Genomic DNA, 19,589 nt, shown 5'->3' with positions numbered 1-19,589 from the left:
GAGCCAAGTGCCAGCCCCAGCAATAGCATGTGGCGCAGGCGGGTCTTGCTGTGGGGCCAATGTAGCACAGCTCTGAACCGAGCCTGGAGTCTGTGCTCGTCCTCCACACTTCCCTCTGATACTGTAGAGACACAGACACCTCGGGTCATGGGGCACTGCTTCCCAGGGACCAGGTGTCCTTTTGTAGGACCTGCTCCCGCCACAGACCTCACTGCCCTCTGGGACCCAGGCATCTGGGGGTCCCTGCTCCACCCCATGTGCCCCACTGTCCCCAGAGAAGCCAGGCATCAGGGAACACCTGCTCCACTACACCTGTCCACCATGGACCCAGGTGTACTGGCACCCTACTCACACCCCATGCACCCCCCGCCCATGGGCCCAGGTGTCTGGGGTGCTACTTCACCCCACACTGCTCACTGCCCCCAAGGGTACTCAGGTGTCTGGGCGCACCGTTGAGGTAGAAGTACTTGCGGACCAATGGCTCATAAACCTCCCCCAGGGAACAGGCGATGGTTCCTGGAATGGGGTCATGGATGATCAGAATGCGAGATCCCTCTGTGCTTCCCTGCAGCTCCTCAAACAGTGTCAGGTCCTGTGTGTACAGCTGGGGAAGGGGGGGAACACATCAAGGCAGCCTGGTCCACCAGGTACATGAAACAATATACATGTGCATGCAAAGGCACACGTGTCCTGCACATGCTTGTCATGTCCCACGTGATGAAGCATGCTTCTTGTACCCTTTACTCATGCATGTGCATGCACCTTATGTCCCACGTGCTCCTTGTGCTCTTTGTATGCACAGAGGGATGCACAAGCAGAGCAAAAGCCACTTCCTTGCCACACGTGTGCACACAAGTACACATGAATCTGCAAACACAAGTGACCTGCCTCTTGCTTGTGTGCACCTTTCACATGGGTCAGCACTTGCTTGCATCCTGTGCATGCTTACACACGTGCTACTTATATCTACTGTATAAGCCATACCTGTATCTATGGATTGTCCTTATGGCAAGCGCACAACTGTGTGCATGCAGGCCTTGCTACCCAGGCCCAGTCCTCTCTTGAATGTCTGTGTACACCCTTGCACAAGCATATATGCAACTCACGTCCTTGGCAAACATCCAGGTAACGGGCAGGCCAGGGAGGGTGGCAAAGGGCACAGAGCAGTGCAGTGTGACGGTTTCATCTGTTTGGGCCCGCAGGACCTGCACTGGGAGCATTGAGAAGCATGTGAGTTCACATCTACTCATGCACTTACAGGAATGAATGTGCTCCTGTGTGACTACAAGTGCTCACGTGCTCGCAGTAGAGGTGCACAGGCATGCACCTCAGCACACTGCTGTGCGTTCATGGTGGGCCCAGCAGGCATGGCCACACATGAGGAATGGCAGTTGCCCCCAGAGACCTGGAGGCACCCAGCGCCGGGGTGGGACTTAGACCAGCCTGGATGCCTGGGTCTACCATGTCCCCATACCTGGGCAATCCAGGGGAAACTGGCAGTCCACGAGGCAGCAGGTAGCACACTGGAAGACGCGAGCAGCTGGCTGGTATCCTAGGATGGAGAGACTTGCTGGTCCCATGGGGATGGGAGATGTATGAGGCGACAGAGGGTGGCAAGACAGAGAGACGGGCACTCACCACAAGGCGGGACACAGGCTGGAGCTGGTGGAGAGGAAGCAGCATTAGACTGGGGATCACTGGGGATCCGCATCCCTGTGATGAGCTGTTTGGGCTCGTCCCTTGTCCAGCCCAGATGGGATCCCCAGGGGTTTCTTCAGGATGGGGGTGCCCAAGGTGGGGGTCCCTGGGGTGTAGATGTCCATGGTGGGGGGGTCTGTGACAGTCCCTTTAGTGGGGGTCCTGGAGAATTTCCAGAGTGGGAGTCTTGGGTGGGCGTCCCCACTGGCCCCATACCTTTCTCCAGATGGCTCAGCTTCGCCCAGATTACGTTGACGGCTGCCTGTAGAGACACCTCAAAGGGCTCTGTCCAGAAGGCCAGGTAGACAATGTAACCTCCCTCTGATCCCCAGAATCCCTCCTCAGACCCCACAGATCCTCTGTACTTGCCTCAACCCCATATGTCCCTACTGGAGTTCCATATATCCCCAAATACCCCCCCAACACCCCGCCCCTCCCCCCAGAAGCTGTATACCTTGAAGCCCACATACCCTCAGGATTCCCCAGCTATCCCCTTACAGCCCCAGACCTCCATATCGTCTTGTATTTCACCACACCCCCCATTCAAGGCCTCCGTGTCCTATCCCCCATGACCCATGTCCTGACCCTACCCCTCACATGTCCCACATCCCCTGCTCACTCGTCTTGCTCTGCTTCTCCAGAAAATGCAGGGCATCCATGACGATCTCCCGAAGTACATCACGCTGCCCCGACCCTGCGACCAGTACAGGTGTGCTGAGACCAGTACAGGGTTGGGATTGGAGGTTCAGGGATGGGAGGGTCCAGTAAGGGCTGGGAGTTCCTGGGGGTTCCTGCAGTCCTGATCAGGGTTTAGGGATACTGGGGAAGGGTCAGATATTCTTGGGGATTCCTGAGGTCCTAGGTAGGGCCAGGGTGTCCTCAGTGTCCCTGTTCTGGTTTGGGTGATTCTCAGGGTCCTAGGCAGGGTTGGGGTTCCCAGAGGTCCCTGAGGTCCAGGACAGGACTAGGGAGACATTGGCATTGTTGGGAGTCGTAGGGTGCCTGTCTGGGGTGGGTCCCTGGGGTTTCTGTTTAGGAAAGGGGTCTTCAACTGCCAGGGATCCCGTGTCAGTATGAGGGCATCGGTTGAAGTGGGAAACCCCAGACGGCTCTGGGATCCTGTTCAGAGTGGTGGTCCCCCTTGGGCTGGAGGTCCCTGGTGGGATGGAGGTGCCGGTCAGGATGGGGAACCCATGACGCACCCACAGTGACAGAGGAAAGTGGCTCAGCAGCCTGGGCAAGGGCCTCAAGGCAGCGTTGATGTCGAGGGTCCTTGAGGGGGGCCCCAGTAATGTCATGGCAGAGCTGTTCCCGCTGACTGGGAGGCCCAAAGCAGAGCAGGCAGGAGTGCACCGCAGGGAGCCAGGATGCCAGGGCCACCCATTGCCGCAAGGCAAGCCCCCCTGCCTTGATGCCTGGGTTTCCAGGGAGCCTGGGAGCCAGCACCCACCACCACCCCATGGCCACAAAGTACAGCACCCAAATGCTTGGGTCCCCAGGGAACTGCACGGTTCCCAGGTGGAGCCCAGGCGCCTGGATACCCAGGAGACAGTGGGGTTCCCAGGTGGAGCCCAGGCGCCTGGATACCCAGGAGAGAGCGGGGTTCCTATGTAGGTCCCAGATACCTGGGTCCCCCCTTGAGAGGAGTGGGGATACCTAGACATATGAGCCCCCTGGGGTGTGTCGGCTGGAGAATGGGCTCCCAGACCCTCATTTTGGTCTCCCCAGATTTTCTGCCTTCAGTCCCTGCCAGTCACTTTACTTGGTGACCCAAAATCCCCTCTATTTTGATGTCCAATTCCTTGCCTTTGTCCCTATGACCCTGTCCTGTCAGCACCCCCAGTCCAGTCTCTTGCAGAGAGGAACTATGCAAGGCTTCTCCTTTTCATTCCTCCATGTCCCATCTCATTAACACCTCCTTGCTCTTCCACCCAGGTGAGCCAGCCCGATCCACGGTAGAGCGGCAGATCTTGCTGCACAAGGGGGTTTCCTAAGGCAGGAAAATGCCAGGGCAGCGGAGACACCCACTGAGAGCTGACAGCTCTCATGAAAGATGCTTTCAAGGTCTAGGCATTGCCAGAGCAACCGCAGCCACCCCACCCCCATAAAAAGCAGCCTATGGAGCACTAGTGGCCAGGAGCACTGCCAGCAGAGCAGGCCAACTGTGTGGTGATCAGCCAGGGTGTGCGCAGCAGTTTGCATGGCAGTTTGCGCAGGAAGGGCGTCATCATCCTACCAGCAAAAGAAGCGAGTTCAGTTGGTGGTCATCACTCTCCCAGGAGGAGCTTGGCTATGGTATCCACCTGGAAGAAAGCTCTGTACTCTGCACTCACCAGGATGGATGTGGCAACCCAGAGAGAGCTCCGGTGAAAACATGCAGGCATCCAGGCCTCGGGCTGCAGGGCATGCAAGTGCCTTTCATGGATGGCAGTGGTGAGAAGAGCTCTGTGGGGTGTGGACAAGTGGATGGTCTGCTCAGCCTGGTGGCAGAGCTACAAGAGGAAGTAGAAAGTTCAAGGAGCATTGAGAAGTCTGAGGAAAGCATAGACTGGTGGAACCATGCTCTGCCCTCCATGAGACAGAAACAGGAACAGCCACCAGAAGAAAATCAAGATCAAGGGGATCCTGTATCCTCCCTCTGCTAGGCTGAAGGTGGTGGTTTAAAGGGTAGGAGTGAATGGAGGCAAGTCCATGCTCGGGGTGGCAGGCAAACTCTCCTTGGCCACCTCGTCTTCCCAGGTGACTCTGTACAACAGGTATGAGGCTCTGGATGTAGACGGCCAGTCGATGGATGATGTGGATGACAGTCCATCTACACCAGAGGTATTGCCAAGGTCAGAAAGGAAAGAGCCCTTCCTTCCCCCTAGGGATGATGTTACAAGTGCTGTTGGCATGAAGTACAGGGACCAAGCAGAGAGGACAGTGAAAGCCTGGTCTGGTGTTGATGTCCCCCGGCTGAAGGGGACGAGGTGCCACTCTCCCGCGCGGGTCTCCCTGTCAGTGCTGGCTGTACTTGGGGAAACAGCACCATCCCTTTGCAGCCATGTTTTAGGAGTGCCTTTGCAGCGAAGGCACCGTGGAGCCCACGGCTGGGTGTCCGTGAGCAGTCAGCAGGGCTGGGGATCCTGTCCGGGAGCCACAGGCTCGCTGTGGCATCCTCTGCTGTCCTGGCTCATGCTGGGTTAGACCTTACCTGCAGGCACTGCCCCGCAGCCCAGAGGTAGCGCCCGACGTGTGCTCTGAGGTCAGGGTTATCAGTACGAGTTGCACAACGTGTGTGCGGGGGCCAGGGGAGGGCAGAAGCTGGAAGGGTCCCCAGCCGGGTCAGGTCAGGCAGCCCCAGACTGGGGGCTCCAGCTCAGACTTGGCTCTCCCTTCCCGAGGCAGGGTCTGCCCTTGTGCTCCCACGCATGCACATGAAGACCCCCACCCTGAGGTCCAATGCCTGGACAGGTCTCAGCCCCTGCCCCACGTTTCCCCAGAGCTGCCTTGGACAGGCAACAGCCCTTTGAGGTCCCACAGTGGTCTGGGGCTGCAGAGGTCCCGCGAAGGCGATTGCCCCACAGGAGCAAGGGGGAGAGAGCCACCCTGACCCCAGCTTTGCTTTGGCCACGAAAGCGGTTCCCCCGCCCGGTCCATCCCCACCTCTGCAGAGAGCGCAACGGGGTGAGGGGCGGCGGGGATGGGGGTGCTTCCAAAGCCAGCTCAGCACCCAGGCGTCCCAGGTGCCAGAAGTGACCCCCCCATTCCAGGTGTACCACAGGCCTGTGAGGAGTGCAAAACATCTACTTTATTAAAGCTGCCGGCCAAAGAGCACAGCGGGTGGCTCTGGGGCATGCCCAGCACAGCGGGTGGCTGTGGGGCATGCAAAGGTCTGCTGGAGAAACTGCTACTTCTTGCCACGCTGCTTGCTTTTCATCAGGAGCAGCCCCTGCTTCTTGATGCCCTCCCGGGTGAGGACAAGGCCACAGGATTCGTCATCAGAATCCAAGGACTCTGAGGAGAGAGTGGAGAGGAGTGGGCTGTGGAGGCTCTGTGCGCTCGTGTCCCTGGGCAGAGCCGGCACCTTTTGCAGGGCTGGTGGCATCCCAGAGAGCCCTCGTGCGGAGCCCTGAGGCACAGGCACTGCCGACTGGCTCTGCCAGCCCCGCATCCCAGGGGGACCTGCAGAGCCTGGGGTTGCCATCGCTGTGGCCCCTCTTCAACACTGCTGGCGCTTCCCAGAAAGGCCTGGAGCCAGGGGGTGGTGGGTACAGCTCCCGCTTTGTTAAAAACACAGTAGAGAGCTGCCAAAAGCTCGTGGTCTCCCCCAAGAACATCCAACAGGAGGAGGCCACAACCAGGTGATTTTGAAGCCAAGGCTCTCCCTCCTTGTCCCACAGCACCTGGGACAAGCAGCTCGTGGGTTGGGCTCTGCTGGGACAGTGGAAGACAGGCAAGGATGTCCAGGAATCCCCACGGGCAGGGGCTGGGATGGTTGCTGTGGCACATGTCCTCGCTGTGCTCTCCTACCTTGGCCGCTGCCTGCGTCCTCCAAGGAAACCCTCAGGTTCTGTGGGTGATCCGCAGTGGTGTTCTCTAGTAAATTACGGACCTCGGCAAAAATCTGTGGAAGACACTCTGGGTTACTTGCTGAAGGGGAGGTGGGTGTTCCAAGCCAAGGGCTGCCCCACCTCGAGGTCCCCGCGCGGGGCACACCCTGCAGTGCCCCGTGCCACCGGGGGCTGAGCTGCTCCATGGCTCTCCCCTGGCGCCACCTCCATCCTGCCAGCTGGGAGGACGCTTGGGATGGGCCGTATGGGAAAGCCCCGTGCGGGTGCCCGAAGGCCACAGCAGGGATGGAGCCCCCGCGCACCTTGTTGTCCTTGTTGGGGCTGCGCCAGTCGTGGGGCAGGCTGGCCACCCGCTGCACCAGGTAGCGCAGCTTCTGCTCACAGTGCTGCAGCTTCTCCTCCACCGCCATGGCCTTGACGGGATCCTCCTGGAGTCAGAGAGAGAACAACCACCTTGGTGGGGAAAACGAGCCACGGCGGGGGGACAGTGGCTGCGCCAAGCGTTTCCACGCCGTGCTGCTGCACCACCGGGCGGTGGCCGGGGCCAAGCTCACGCCAGCCCCATGTGGGTACCTGGCCGGGCACGGTGATGCCCTGCAGGCGGACGAAAAGGCTGTCGATGTCCTCTTCACATTTCAGCAGAACATCCTTGCTCCTCATCATCTGGGCCCGCATGTCCTCCAGCCGAGCCTCTTGGCACTGCAGTTTCAGCCGCAGCTCCTCCTCCAGCACCCTGGAGCCAAGCACATTCACATCCATACAAGTGCACAGGGGGGGCAGGAACACCCTAGAGCTGTTGCAAAAGCTGCTCAGGTTGCCAATGCAGAGCAGAGGTGCTGCCTGCAACCCAGCTCCACGCTGCTGGTACCACTTCCCACGCCAGGCCAGAAGCGGGGGTCCTCCTGCCGCCGCAGCGGGAGCTTTGGGTGCTCTGCCAGGCCCAGAGCTGGGGGAGCCCCCTGCTCAGAAAACCTGGCGGCACAGGAGGGGTGGGCGGCTGCAGTGGGACGTGGGAAGGGGTGCCCTGCTGTGTCGGGACACCTGGCACACACGTGTCCCCCCCGCCAAGGGCCGTGGCCCGGTGGACACGACTGCACACCTGCTTGTGTTGGAGGGCTGGTGAAACTTCAGCTTAGCTAGGTTCAGCTCCAGCTCGTGCAGCCTCTCCGCCAGTGCCCGCTTCTTCTCCTCGCCCTCCTTGATGCACTGCTCCAGGTCCGCCGAGGACTTCTGCTGTTCCAGGAGCCTGCCGGGTATGTCCTGGCCGGGGGAGAGCACGAGGACTCAGCCCCCGGTGCTCCTGCAGGGTACAGGACCCGGGCCGTGGCCTCGGGGAGCCGTGTGCACCATGGACGGCTGCAAGCTCATGTCACGGAGAAGTGTGGTGCCATCCCTGCCCGCCCCAGAGGGCCTCTGGGCGTCTCCCGAGGCAGAGGAGGGCAGAGAAGCCCACAATGAAACAAGGCAAGCAGAGGGCTCTCAGCTCCCCGGGCCCTGAGCAGCCGTGGGTTTTGCCAGAGGGGGGGGTCACGTTACCCAGATCCTGGAGCACTGCAGCGCAGCCTTGGCCTGCTGCATCTTCTGCGTGACCCTGGCCTCGTGCTCCATCTGGGACCTGACGGCCTCCAGACTGGTGCCTGGGGTGGGAGGGAAGCGTCAGGGAAGGATGCCTGCGGCTGTGCCCGCGTCCCACCCCCCTGCACCCTGCCAGGCACTCACCCACGAGCTGGTCCTGTGAGGCCGGGGTCGGGGAGTCCACGGTGAGCTCGTGCCTCTCCTGCTGCAAGGATGTGCATTGTCACCCCCCACGCTGCTGACAGCTGGGGGGAGCTGGCCCTGCAGGCCCCCGACCCGTGGGGGGCCCGGCACCGATGCCTGCCGTCTGCCCACAGCCTGGCCTGTGCCAGGACCCCCAGCTCACCGCTCTCAGGTGCCTTTGGTACACGTCCTTCCGCCACCCTGTGTCTACAGAGACCTCCTGGGTGGCCCGGGAGCGGTACATGCGCGCTCTCTCCGCAAGGATCCGGCTGCGCGTCCTGTTTGCGTCCTCCTGGAGCGTGTCAGAGAAGGGAGAAGTGGCTGTCAGAGCTGGAACGGACCTTTGGCAGCCAGCTGAACTTGTGGGATGGCCAGGGTCAGCAATGACCAGCCCCGCTGCCAAGTAGACAGGCTGGGAAGGATAGTGGGCAAGGAGGGCTGGCGGGTGGAGCGTGCTGCCTTCGCCATAGCTGGGGCTTCGGGCAGGCTGTCCCCAGCCCCAGGGCAGCCCGGCCCAAGAGCGACACCCGGGAGGAGCTATGGAGCCATCGGGGTGCTGTGGGCAAGCCCAGCTCCGGCTCTTTTGCTCTTGGTTGAAGGCACACTCAGCAGCTCCGGGGCACATGGTGCCGTCGGTGGGCTCTGGAGGGTGGAAAAGGGCCCCGAGGTGCCCCTGGCCATCTCACCTTGGCTCTGTCAGCGGCTTTGCAGGCCTCCAAGGCCATGAGATCCATGTCCTGGAGCTCCCTACCATACAGCTCGGCCATCTTGCACAGGAGGTCCAGGTGCGGAGGCAGGTGGGCCAGCTCCTGGGACACAGGGAGCCACAGCACGTCACCCCAGTGAGCCCCAGGGGTCCCCCGTGCTGTGACAGCAGATGGAGGGGAGCAGGAGGACCTCTTTGATCTGGGAGGGGGGCGTCCCACCAGCGTTGCCCCTGGGGCACCTCCTTGTCTCTGCTGGGGGAGCAGGTGGCACGATGGCACGGTGGGGAGGAGCTCACCTTCCTCAGGACATCCCGCACCGCCAGGTACAGGGCAGTCACCTTCTGTCCAGTGTGGACTTTGAGGAGCACCTTCTCAATGTTTTTCTCCAGCTGGCAAATGGCCTGGGGCAGAGGTGGGGGGGTACAGGGGGTGACCCCGCATGCCGAGCCCAGAGGCCAGCCGGGGGGTGCAGGGGCTGGATTAGAGCCCTCTGCAGGTGCTGCCAGCCCAGGAGGGGGTCCCAGGTACCTGCGCCTGTGCCTGCTGCCTCTTGTCAGGCATCGCAGCATCCTGCAGCTGCTGCAGCCGCCTCTGCAGCTCCTCCCGCACTTGTCTCCGCTGCCTCACCTGGTGTAGCAGCATGTTGCAGGTGTTCACCCGTTCATAGATGTCGGCCTGGAGCTTCTCCTGGGCCACCTGGATGGGCATGCGAGCATTCAGCAGGCTGGAGGCAGAGCTTGCTGGGCGCCCACGGCACAAGGGGGTCCTGCCTGCAAAACTGCCCCCAGGGTGGAGCTGGGGACACCGGACTTAGGGGTGCTGCCTAACTGAGACCCAGGGCTGGGCGTCAATCGAATCCATCAGTGCCCCAGCTGCGGGGGTGCCAGAGAGCAGCAGCAGCAGCACCACCACCCCCCACCCACCTGCCGCTGGCCCTGCAAGAGGCCCCCGGGCAAAGGCAGCTCTGCGGGGCCAGGGTCTCTGTCACCGCAGCGGGGCTTATAACCGCGTTGTAACCTCGGGACGGGCAGTGAAGGGCAGGGCAGGGACAGCATCTCTCTCTCAGGGATGCGGCTGGAGCTGCAGGAACCCGGGCAGCCCTGGGCACACACAGGCTGGGACAGCCGGGAGCACTGCCGGGACAACAGATCTGCTCAAGGAGCTCAAGGAGGATCTGCACGGGTGGGTCCCGCAGTGGAAAGGGACCCGTGGGACCACACACAAACACCCCCTGTTGCACCACACCAGCCCTGGGGGGCTGTCCTTGTGCCGGCACCAGGTCACTCTACCACCCACCCTGTCCTTCTGAGCCTTCCCACAGCCCCAGCCCCCTGCAAGCAGCCCGGGCGCGCTGGGCCCTGTCTGGTTGGCCAAAGTGGCCCCCAAGGACTTTGGCGCTCTGCAGGTCTCAGAGACGCTGCGTCTGTTGTGCTGTGGGCACGAGAGGGGCAGAGAGAACAATCACCACCAGCCTGGGGCCAGTCCCAGCCTAGTGCTGCCCTGTGCCGCCCGCTCCCGACAGGGCCAGCGCCAGGCAGGGGTAGAGCAGGAGGGACCCGACGGTACCTGCTGGCTATGGCCCCGGGCACGGACGTCCTCCTGCACAGCCTCACACAGGCGGGGGAGCCGCTCTCTGGTCCCACTGCGCTTTTCCTCACGCGGCTGCGCGCAAAACTTCCCGCCTTGCTCTGGGGGACACAAAGGCGCTGTTGGTACCGTGCAGGACAACGCGGGGACCGAGAGCCACCCGCCCGCCCCAGGCCGTCCCCACAAGAAGCCCAAGGGGCAGCACCCTGCAAGGCGACGGCGGCACACAGCTCCTGGGCGCGCTGGCTGAGGTTTGCCTTGCGGCCCGGCATGGTGCCACTGCTCCTGCCTCGGCCCTCCAGCCTGGCTGCGCACGTGGCAGCCATCGTGGCTCTACTGCCCGGTGGAGACGTTGCCGGGCTGTTAGGACGTTGGCAGGCTGTGACACGGGCTGTGACATCACAGAGCTGAGCTCACTCCCTGCACTGGGGGAACTGTCACAGCGGCACCTCCCAGTGCCGCATGGCACACACCTCCTGCTCGGCCAGCGCCTCCTGCTCAGCCATCGCCACCCACGGCCCCCTCCTCTCCGCTTCTGCGGGCGACAGGCGAATGAATAACCAGTTACTGAGGCAGCCCAAGGCAGGGCGGGCAGCGCGGTCCCAGCGCCGTGGCTGCAGCAGTTGCAGCCCGCCCAGCTGGGGGACCCCTCCAAGCCCCACCAGACACGGGGCCAGGACACTTGCAGGGAAAACATGTGGGCACATGGACCCGAACAGCCCCCCGCGCTCTCTGGCAGCTGCCGGCTGGTTTCGCATGGCACCAGGAGCCCGTTCCTGCCTCGCCACGTGCCTTTGGCAACACGGAACAGCTACACAGGGAGTTCTGCTCCCGTTGCACCGGGCAAGAACAGACCAGCTGCTGAGACTGGGCTTTGGTCTTGTCCTTCCCGCGCGTTCTGGCTCAGCTACAGACACGGCAAGGAATGCAAGCATGTACATTTATTCGTTGAGAAATAAAACCAAGCTCCCTCTACCAGAGAGGAGAATAACCCTCAATCTTTGATTTGCAGAAAAAGACTCCTTACAGAGGGAAACTGCCTTCCTAGCACCAAGCTTGTAGATCAGCTCTGATGAAGTTTCTGTAGCTCGAGATCTTTAATGTGCAGCCGTCCTATGGTGCTCTAGCTGCTGAACATAGGAAACAAAGAAATTAGAGGATTCTGAAATCAAGTGTTACCGACACAGGATCATCCCAGGCTCTTACTCAGCACCTCATGTGCAGACTGATGGATTGCATGTTAACGCCAATGGCCCGTGACAGGCTACACGCAGACATTATCATCTTCTGTGCTTCATAAAAATGCGCGTGAAGAGATGGCCCTTTGAAAGACAAGCAGTGAAGGCTTTGTGCCCACAAGGAACCTGGCCAGTCTGTCCGTGCACGTCGAGATCTCCACGCTGAGGCGGGGCCCACGTGGCAAGTAGAGTCATTATGCCACTACACTGTCCTAGGCAGCATTTAAACATCACGGCAGGTTACCGGGGGGTGGCAAGAGAGAGCTTTTTAGAAGAACGGCTAAAATGCCTCAAGGATGTCCATTTCAGTGGCCCTCAGCAAAACTCAGACTCTCGAGTGGACGGCCCTTCCAAAATACTGCTCAAGAAACATGAGCCAGGCTTGTACAAGCTCGTGTCAACAGGCGCCTGCAGAAACCAGCTTCCAGGAGGAAGCCTTTGACTAAGGGTCTAGTCCCACAGGCCCCCTGCACCTCACACGTCAAACCTCTCCGCTTTCAGTTGTCTTCAGCCCTCCCTGCCTAAATTCTGGAGACTTCCCACGCTGTTCACGCTACAAAGGAAAAGGTCACGTCAGCAGCGCAAGCCAGAGCTCCCTTCAGTTCTCATGTAGCAGGCAGTCGGGCGCGCTAAAAGTGAACAGCCAATGATGAACACAGCACTCGTCTGGGAGAGACATCGAGGCGCTGGCTAGCCTGCAGCTCCTGACCTGCTGCCTGCTGTTAGCATGGGAAGGGGTACGTCACGCTGAAGGCTCCGTAAATCCCTGCTGGCTGAGCTTTCGGTCACCCAAGCACAGGGGCTTTGCCTGGTGGTTTGCATTTTCCGTCTCTCCTCCTCCACTTGCTGTGCTCTCTTCCCCTCTTCTTTGAAACACACCAGCTCCACTAAAAAGCATTTGTTGAACACAGCTGAGACAAGAGCTCATGGAATCTGGAGCTGCCTGGAAATGCTGGGCAGGTATTAGAAAGCAGCATAAGCAGCGAGAGGAGAAAGGACAGCTGCCAGGATTTCTCTGTCTCGCACTAAAACGGGGCACAACCAAACTGCTCCTGCTGGGGAATGGCGGCCCAACAAAAGCCTGTCCAGCTCGATGGGCAGAGGCCACCCATGCCTGTCGGAGATTCTCACTGACGCCGTGGAATGAACAGCTGACAAGCACAGGCCACCCCTTCGGCCTACAGAAAGCATCGCCGTGGCCGGAGGCACCTCCTATACCATTCACAAAAATGATTTTATGTCTTTCTGTATCTCTAATCTAGAAGCAGGCGATAACTGATTTTTCTTAAGGTAGCTAAATACATGTCACGAAGAAGTTATATGGAAGAGAAGGTTTTTAATAAGTCAGCGAGTACTCTTCTATCCGGCAAAGGAAATCTTTAAGAATGGTGTTTTAATTATCAAGCAGCCAATTGTAGAAGCCCAAGTCAGTGATCGTGCTGCTCAACAGCACAACTGTTCTTCCTCTCCACTGAAAGCAGGAACAGTGCCCCGGCATGACACTGCAGTGCACAGATGTGTGAGGAGCCACTTCTTCTGTCCATTCAGATGGACAGTAAGGTCCAGGCCTAGTGTCAGAAAAAGGGTTGGACTTTTTCTGGGGTGTCTGAAGTCCCCATGGTCAGAGTTGCGTGACAAAACTTGGAAGCCTGGGATACTTCAGGGATTATTCCAAGTGTGGGAACTTCCCTGCGGGAACTTTTGTCTTCTTAGGCCAAAGGGTGTTTGTCAGCTTTTCCTGAGCTATCTGTATGGGTGAAGGGGACTGAGAGGGAACAGTGCAGGCCCTGTTTGTCTACTCCCAAGGTTTCCAAAGAGCCCATCTTGCTTCTTTGAACCTCAGCCCTTGGCAGGGAACTAAGCACCATTGCCATTCTTTGCCAATTCATCCATCTGTCCCCCCAAGACATCTAATCTGACGTCTCATCTGTTTCAGGCGGTATGCGTTCCTGGACTTGGGACTTTTGCGGTTGTCAGAGAGCAAGTAGCCAGCAAGAAGGGTGTGGTGGTTGCAAAGAGACACGTGTTTCACCTTGCACGCATGACTGTGCGGGATCATGACCTCCAATACGGTTGCACAGACATTCCTGGGAAGCAGACACACTGAGAGCGGTGCTTGCCCTTGAGCAGAATGGGCAGGCGAGCTCTGCTGTCCAGAGGTGACTGAGCAGAGTGCCAAAGTCATGCCGCAGTCCTGAGAAGAGCGTCAGTCAGCTCGACAAAACCAGCCTACTGCGAGGAGGACCCTGCCTAACCTATTCATTTCAAATATTCACCCGAGGACGATACAGCATAACAGCAAGCTCTTTTTGACCTGTGTTGTGAAATTGCTTGGAGGGGGGAATTACAGACCGAATATCATAACAGTGATCTAATATCATAACAAGGAATTCTTTTTGTGTTCCTCACGCTTCCCTGGTAGCCATGTGAAGGACACAACCAAAGTTCTGCTACCTGCTTTGGTGAGAAAAGTAGCTGTTTGCTTTCGCAGTCGTACAGAGCCAAAATGCTCCATGGATCCACCCAGGCAGAGCTCCCCTGGAGAAGTTGCCAGGAAGGACTTCTCTTGGTGGTTCTCATCCTATCCTCGTAGCCATGTGAAGGACACCACAGAAGTTCTGCTACCTGCTTTCTGGCGTGAGAAAAGTACACGCTCACTTTGGCACTCGTACAAAGCCAAAATGCTCCACGGAACCACCCAGGCACAGGTCCCCTGGAGAAGGTGCCGGTGTTGTAAAATTGCTTGGAGGGGGGAATGACAGATCTAAGACTATAACGACCCTATAGGGAAAAATGCAGTTGCCACTTTGGAATGGTTGGCATGCACAGAACCTACATCACCACCGTTCCCTAAAGCCATACCAACTGCTATCCTAGAGCAGCGGAGGGTGGAGCGTGTTACTTACCCCCTGTTTAACTCAGTGTTTAATTTGCTTAATAATTTGGGGGGTTGTTACTTATCCCCTGTTTAATTCAATGCTTTATTTGCCCTAATAATCTGGGGGGTTGTTACTTATCCCCTGTTTAATTCAATGCTTTATTTGCTTCGTAATTTGGGGGGTTGTTACTTATCCCCTGTTTAATTCAATGCTTTATTTGATTGATACTATCAGCGATACAGATTATGCAACCAGAAATAAGGAACGACTACAACGCAAAAGGCTATTACTGAGTTGGAAGCTAAGAGATGAATCAATGAGTAAACAAAAAGAAAAGGGGGGATTGTGCTAAACACAGTCGTGATTCATGTCAAAATAGAATATAGTGTGGTAATTGTTGTACCGTGTGTAAATCTAAAATAGTTTGTGGCCATTATAACCTGTGTCACAATTGTAATGAACAGGCGCGTGTGCTTCTCCTTTAAGACCCTGTAAAAGCTCCCCCTTCCCCTGAGGTAACCGCTCCTGAGAAAAGGCCGCGGGGGACAAAGAGCGCACGCGCCAGGGAAAAGCCGCCAAGGGAGACAAAGACCCGGAAACTCTCCAAAGGGCGCCAAAGAGGAGCCAATAGGAGGAGAAGGCGTACCCTAACGACCCAATGGAGAAAGAGCAGGGCGAACTTCCGGCGGGAAGTGATTGGTCACGGTGCTGCTATAAAAGACGCCGCTTTGGGGGCTCAGCCGTGCTTCCGGTGGGAAGTAGTCTGGTTGTCGGCGGCCATGGGGTTTTTTTGGGGGTTTTTTTGTGTTTTGGGTTTTTTTATTTTTTTTTTATTATTGTTTCTCAACCTGAATTTATGGGACCCGAAATGAAATTGTTTTAATTGTTATCGTTTATAACAGAGCGGAGCGGGTACACCGCGGGCAGGCTCCGCTGTGCTCCCTGCAGGATTGGGAGCTTGATGGTACCAGGCGGCCGATAAGCTGCACAGCGGCTGCAAAATATATGAGAAGGTGCCTGTTGCTGGGCCAAGGGCTGTGGTGGAGACCGTCTGCGACGTAGGGCCAGGGACTAGGCTTCTTTAGCACTTCAAAGAAAAGATAAGCTTTCTGACAAGGACATGCTAACTGCTGAAAGAAAACAAGCTGCTGAAGAGATAAAACTCAAGGATGCTCTGATAAAACAATTGTGGCAGTGGGAGATCGTGACCTCCTACTCGAGGGGCAGGAGAGTTCTCCCTGCTCGGTAGCTGGTACAAGTGCGTGCCTCTGCAACAGCACCTCTGCTTTAACCCTTTCGTACCCTGAATGCAAATCTGCTCCTTGCTGCTTTAAGTCTCTGTCCTTGCCTATGGTGCCTTTGCCGGCCAAGCCGCAGCTCCCAGCGGGTGTGGGGCTTTGTACAAACTCGCCCCAAGGCTTTGACCCTTCCCTGGGGTCCTTGACTCCCCCGCCTCGGGTCCTACATTAGTGCGAGTGTTTCGCGCTTCACCCCGGTTGCTCCACAGGCGGAGCCGCGACCTGAGGCTCGCTCTTGCAAAATACAGCAATCGTGTATTTAACACAAAAAATTCAACAAGAGCGTCTTTCTAGTTTAGGTCTCAGTTTTTCCCTATCCTTTTCTAGCGCCAAAATCAAAGTGTCAGGTGGTGCTATATTAGTCGCGCACTCCTCCTGCTACTCTGTATGGCTTCTCAAAGTGGAAAACATATCTGCACGTGTTACTTCATCCCATTTTCCCTGTCATCTTAAAAACAACATGAATTATAGCAAGGGGTTGCAATTTCCTGATCTTCTAAGATATATAAAGGCCACCACTGATGATATTTTTATTGAGACTCCCACCTGGCGGTCCTCCTATATTCTTCCAATGAGCCAAAATACAAACCAAAGGGCTCTTTTTTTACTGTTTCCCCACTCTGTTCACTTTCCATTTCCACTTTATGCAAGTTACAGGCTTCAGGGCTCGCTTCGTAGCTGAGCTGCGTCTCAGTTGCACAGAACACTCACACGAAAGGGCCCATTACACACTCGCTCACTCTGCTCGCTCAGGTAGACAGCAACAATACCATTTTATAATGGAAATGCCGAACTCAAACACTGTTACGCCATTCCAGAATGTCAAATATAAACAAGAGGGCTCAAATAATGCACAGGACCAAATTTTACAACAGATGGCAAAATGGTCAAAACACATTCTTGAAGAAAACCCAAACCCCCGCCACTCCGGAGAAAACCTGTTACCCCTCGAGAGACCCCTTCCCGCTACCGCAGCGAAGAGAGCACCCAAATTCCCACCCCCAGCCTTTCCAGGGGCGAGCACCAGCGCTCTTTACCTCGCGCATTAACTGATTAACTTGACCAAGTTTTAAACCAGCCTTGGGTTAGGGCTGTGCAAGGGACAAGGCCTGGTCCTGCCATTTAGCAGCTTCAGCACTGTAAATCGCTTAGTTCAAAAACCATTGTCTTTAACACTGCCCTCCTTTGGTTTCATCATTGCATACCTGCAATAGTTTAGTATCTAACGTGATTCCACGTCCTTTCTTGTAGTTGTGTTACTAAGCCAGTCACACAAGTGACACAACATTGCATTAGGACAATCACAGGCACAACTGTAAAAATCGCCCCGGTTATTATAATGATCGGTTTCTTTAACCCCACTGATAGGTTAGGGAACCAAGATGTTAATTCCTCGATACCGATATGCACAGTTTCTCCAATCCAAAAAAGACTTGTGCAAATCCAAATGGAACTGGGACCTTCTCAGCTGCTGACCAACAGATGCTGGATTTTGGACTGGGTGAATGTCACCATGGAGAGAGGGGTTTCTCAGCGACCCGAGCCTTTGGCAGATGTTGGTGGGCTCCTCTCTGCTCAAGGCAGCATTCTTGTGAGAGCTGTAAACCTTTCCTCCCCCTTGCAGCACCCGTGGGGTGTACCCTTGTTTCTGCATTGCCAAGGGAGGAAGGGAAGCCCTTTCAGAAGGTGCGAGGTGTATGAAGCTAGCATGGTTTGATCAGCTGGATTCCAAGCATTCGTATTTATCCAGCGGTGTGGTGACTGTTGTCTAATAGACATGTCCTGGAGCTGCTGCTTCTAAGCTGATGGGCACAAAACCTGATGCTCTGTGGTTCTGCTGTACTAGACCTTGTAAAGGCAAACACCAGTGTTCATGCTGGCTCCTATAGCCTCGTCGTAGTTCAGACTGTTTTGGCAGCAGCTGTAGAGCGCTGTGAAAGAGAGAAGGGATGGATGGTTTGCACAAAGGCGCGTGGATGGGCAGATTTTCCATGATTTCCGGCCAACAGTGCCATGCCTGCAGCTGCGCTGCCCCAGGGTGCCAGCGGTGCAGCGAGAGCCGAGAGCCGGGGGTGCATCAATCTCACCATCAGCTGGTGGCCTGCTGCAGCAAGAGCAGAGATGCCCAGTCAGCAGGACGGGTGGTACTGTGCAGCTGTTTTGCTTCCTAATGACATCTCTTTCAGCTGAGTTCCTTCAAAGCCTGGGTGCGTTGGACGTGGGCAGAGTGGCCCAGCGCTGGCCACCCATGCTCCCTGCTTGGCTCCCTGCTTGGCAGAGTATGTTCAGATCTTTGCTGCATGGCTGGGCAGCTGCTCGCAGCGCAGGACTCCCTGACCCAGAGCCCAGCACAGCCCCCCTGGTGTGCTGGGCATGTGGGAACAGCACAGGGACAGGAGATGGATGGGTGTCATTAGAGCGTGGTTTTCAATTGCAGAAGAGCCTGTCTACAGCCGTAGACGCGCTCTCAGTTCTGGGAAGCTCCATTAGATGCATTCTTTGGCACGTTCACCTATTTCTGGAGCTTCCTTTGAAAAACACAAGTTGAAAAACACAAGAAAAACACAGCTGGAGTGTCCACCCAGGTGGCAGAAGCATTTTACCAGTAGCTTTGGACTGAATACGCCGATGGGATAGGGGCATACTCTGTGTGTACTGCAGTTGTAGCCTGTTTTGTCATGTTTTTCCGGTAGTTGTTTTTTCTAACATAAGTCTAGATATGTTTAAAGGCAACATAGAGCACTGAAGATACTGTGATCACAGCCTAAGGGTTTTAGAGTAGTTTTTTTTCTAAAATCTCTTCTTCAAGGAATCATATAGCATTCTTCTTCCACTGTTTGATCATTTTGTTACAGACATAATGACTGAAAAATCTGTAGCAGCAGTTTATTCAAATTACCAAATTGAGTCAACTGGGTTATACAGTGGTATAAAAGTAAATATGTGACAAAATGGTTTCAGGCAAAAAAAAAATATCAGAGGAGAAAGTAACTTGGCATTTGTAATGGCCATGACATATAAAGGTGTAGTAATACATCAGTATCAAAAGAAAGCTTTCCTACAGGTAGCAGACTGACCTTCCCTTAGTGCTGGCTGTTGAAATGCAGGGTCAGGGGTTTTGGGACTGTATTTTGGACTGCTTGTGCACTGCCTGTTACCCAGTTTTTCTGTACGCCAGCCCACAGATTTCTGTGTGCAAGCCCAAAACACCCAGATCTCTATCTCCAGCGTAATACACATGTTTAGAACTCTTTGGTTCTGCTTTTAGACTGTCCTTATTTGCACATGCCATCCCCAATACAAGAAAGCAATTGTGGAAATGTTGGTCCTTAGGGATGGATCCACGTGTCAAGCTCCCCTAGGGTGATCCCGGGCATGCGGAATCCTCTGAGGGACCTTGTTGTCCAGGTCTGTCAGATGTCTGGGGGTCACTGCGGTTTGTGAGTCTCCAGCATTGACAGGTGGCCCTGGAAGGCAGAAGGGGGAATAGAGAAAGGGTGGGGATGGGACAGGGGGGAGGAGACCCTGTATCTCCATCTGAGGAGAGGGGGATCATGAGGAATCTGGGGGGCCCAAGGGGCAATTTGGTGGTCCTGGGGGCAACTGGTGGGTCTAAGGGTGAAAGTATGGGACCACGGGGTCAACTGACTGTAACTGGGGCGCCTAAGGGATAGTGGGTGTTCTGGGGACAAGGGGGAATGGCAGGGTCTCAGGGATAATTAGGGAGTCTGGGGGCAGCAGGGAAGCCTGAAGTGGTGCTGGGTGCAAGGGAGGTGTCCTGGAACGGGTCAGAGGACAGTGGGAGTCCCAGGGGGACATAGTCCATGGCTTGCAGTCTATCGGGATTTTGGTTAAGGTTTACCAGGTCAGG

At 56.6% G+C, this 19,589-nt stretch overlaps 2 protein-coding genes across 2 annotated transcripts; both read right to left on the bottom strand.

Moving 5' to 3' along the window:
* Nucleotides 1-394: 394 nt before the first annotated feature.
* LOC130159049 (sperm acrosome membrane-associated protein 6-like) lies at nt 395-3,159 on the bottom strand. The gene is made up of 7 exons (XM_056360216.1): nt 2,901-3,159; nt 2,318-2,392; nt 1,915-1,983; nt 1,639-1,662; nt 1,475-1,552; nt 1,107-1,210; nt 395-604 (listed from the first exon to the last, which is right to left on the bottom strand). The coding sequence occupies exons 1-7, from the start codon at nt 3,157-3,159 to the stop codon at nt 395-397; spliced, it is 819 nt and encodes a 272-aa protein (XP_056216191.1).
* Nucleotides 3,160-5,466: 2,307 nt separating this feature from the next.
* Nucleotides 5,467-10,629, bottom strand: LOC130159013 (coiled-coil domain-containing protein 183-like). Its single transcript, XM_056360171.1, has 13 exons — nt 10,509-10,629; nt 10,283-10,404; nt 9,245-9,412; nt 9,013-9,117; nt 8,696-8,818; nt 8,173-8,301; nt 7,971-8,028; nt 7,788-7,888; nt 7,351-7,511; nt 6,825-6,984; nt 6,554-6,679; nt 6,211-6,304; nt 5,467-5,694 (listed from the first exon to the last, which is right to left on the bottom strand). The coding sequence occupies exons 1-13, from the start codon at nt 10,627-10,629 to the stop codon at nt 5,588-5,590; spliced, it is 1,575 nt and encodes a 524-aa protein (XP_056216146.1). The 3' UTR covers nt 5,467-5,587.
* Between the last annotated feature and the right edge of the window lie 8,960 nt (nt 10,630-19,589).

The sequence above is a fragment of the Falco biarmicus genome, chromosome 1, assembly GCF_023638135.1.
Source record: "Falco biarmicus isolate bFalBia1 chromosome 1, bFalBia1.pri, whole genome shotgun sequence".
In the NCBI taxonomy this organism is placed as follows: domain Eukaryota; kingdom Metazoa; phylum Chordata; class Aves; order Falconiformes; family Falconidae; genus Falco; species Falco biarmicus.
The sequence above is the reverse complement of the archived record's forward strand: the minus strand, read 5'-3'. Positions and strand labels throughout refer to the sequence as shown.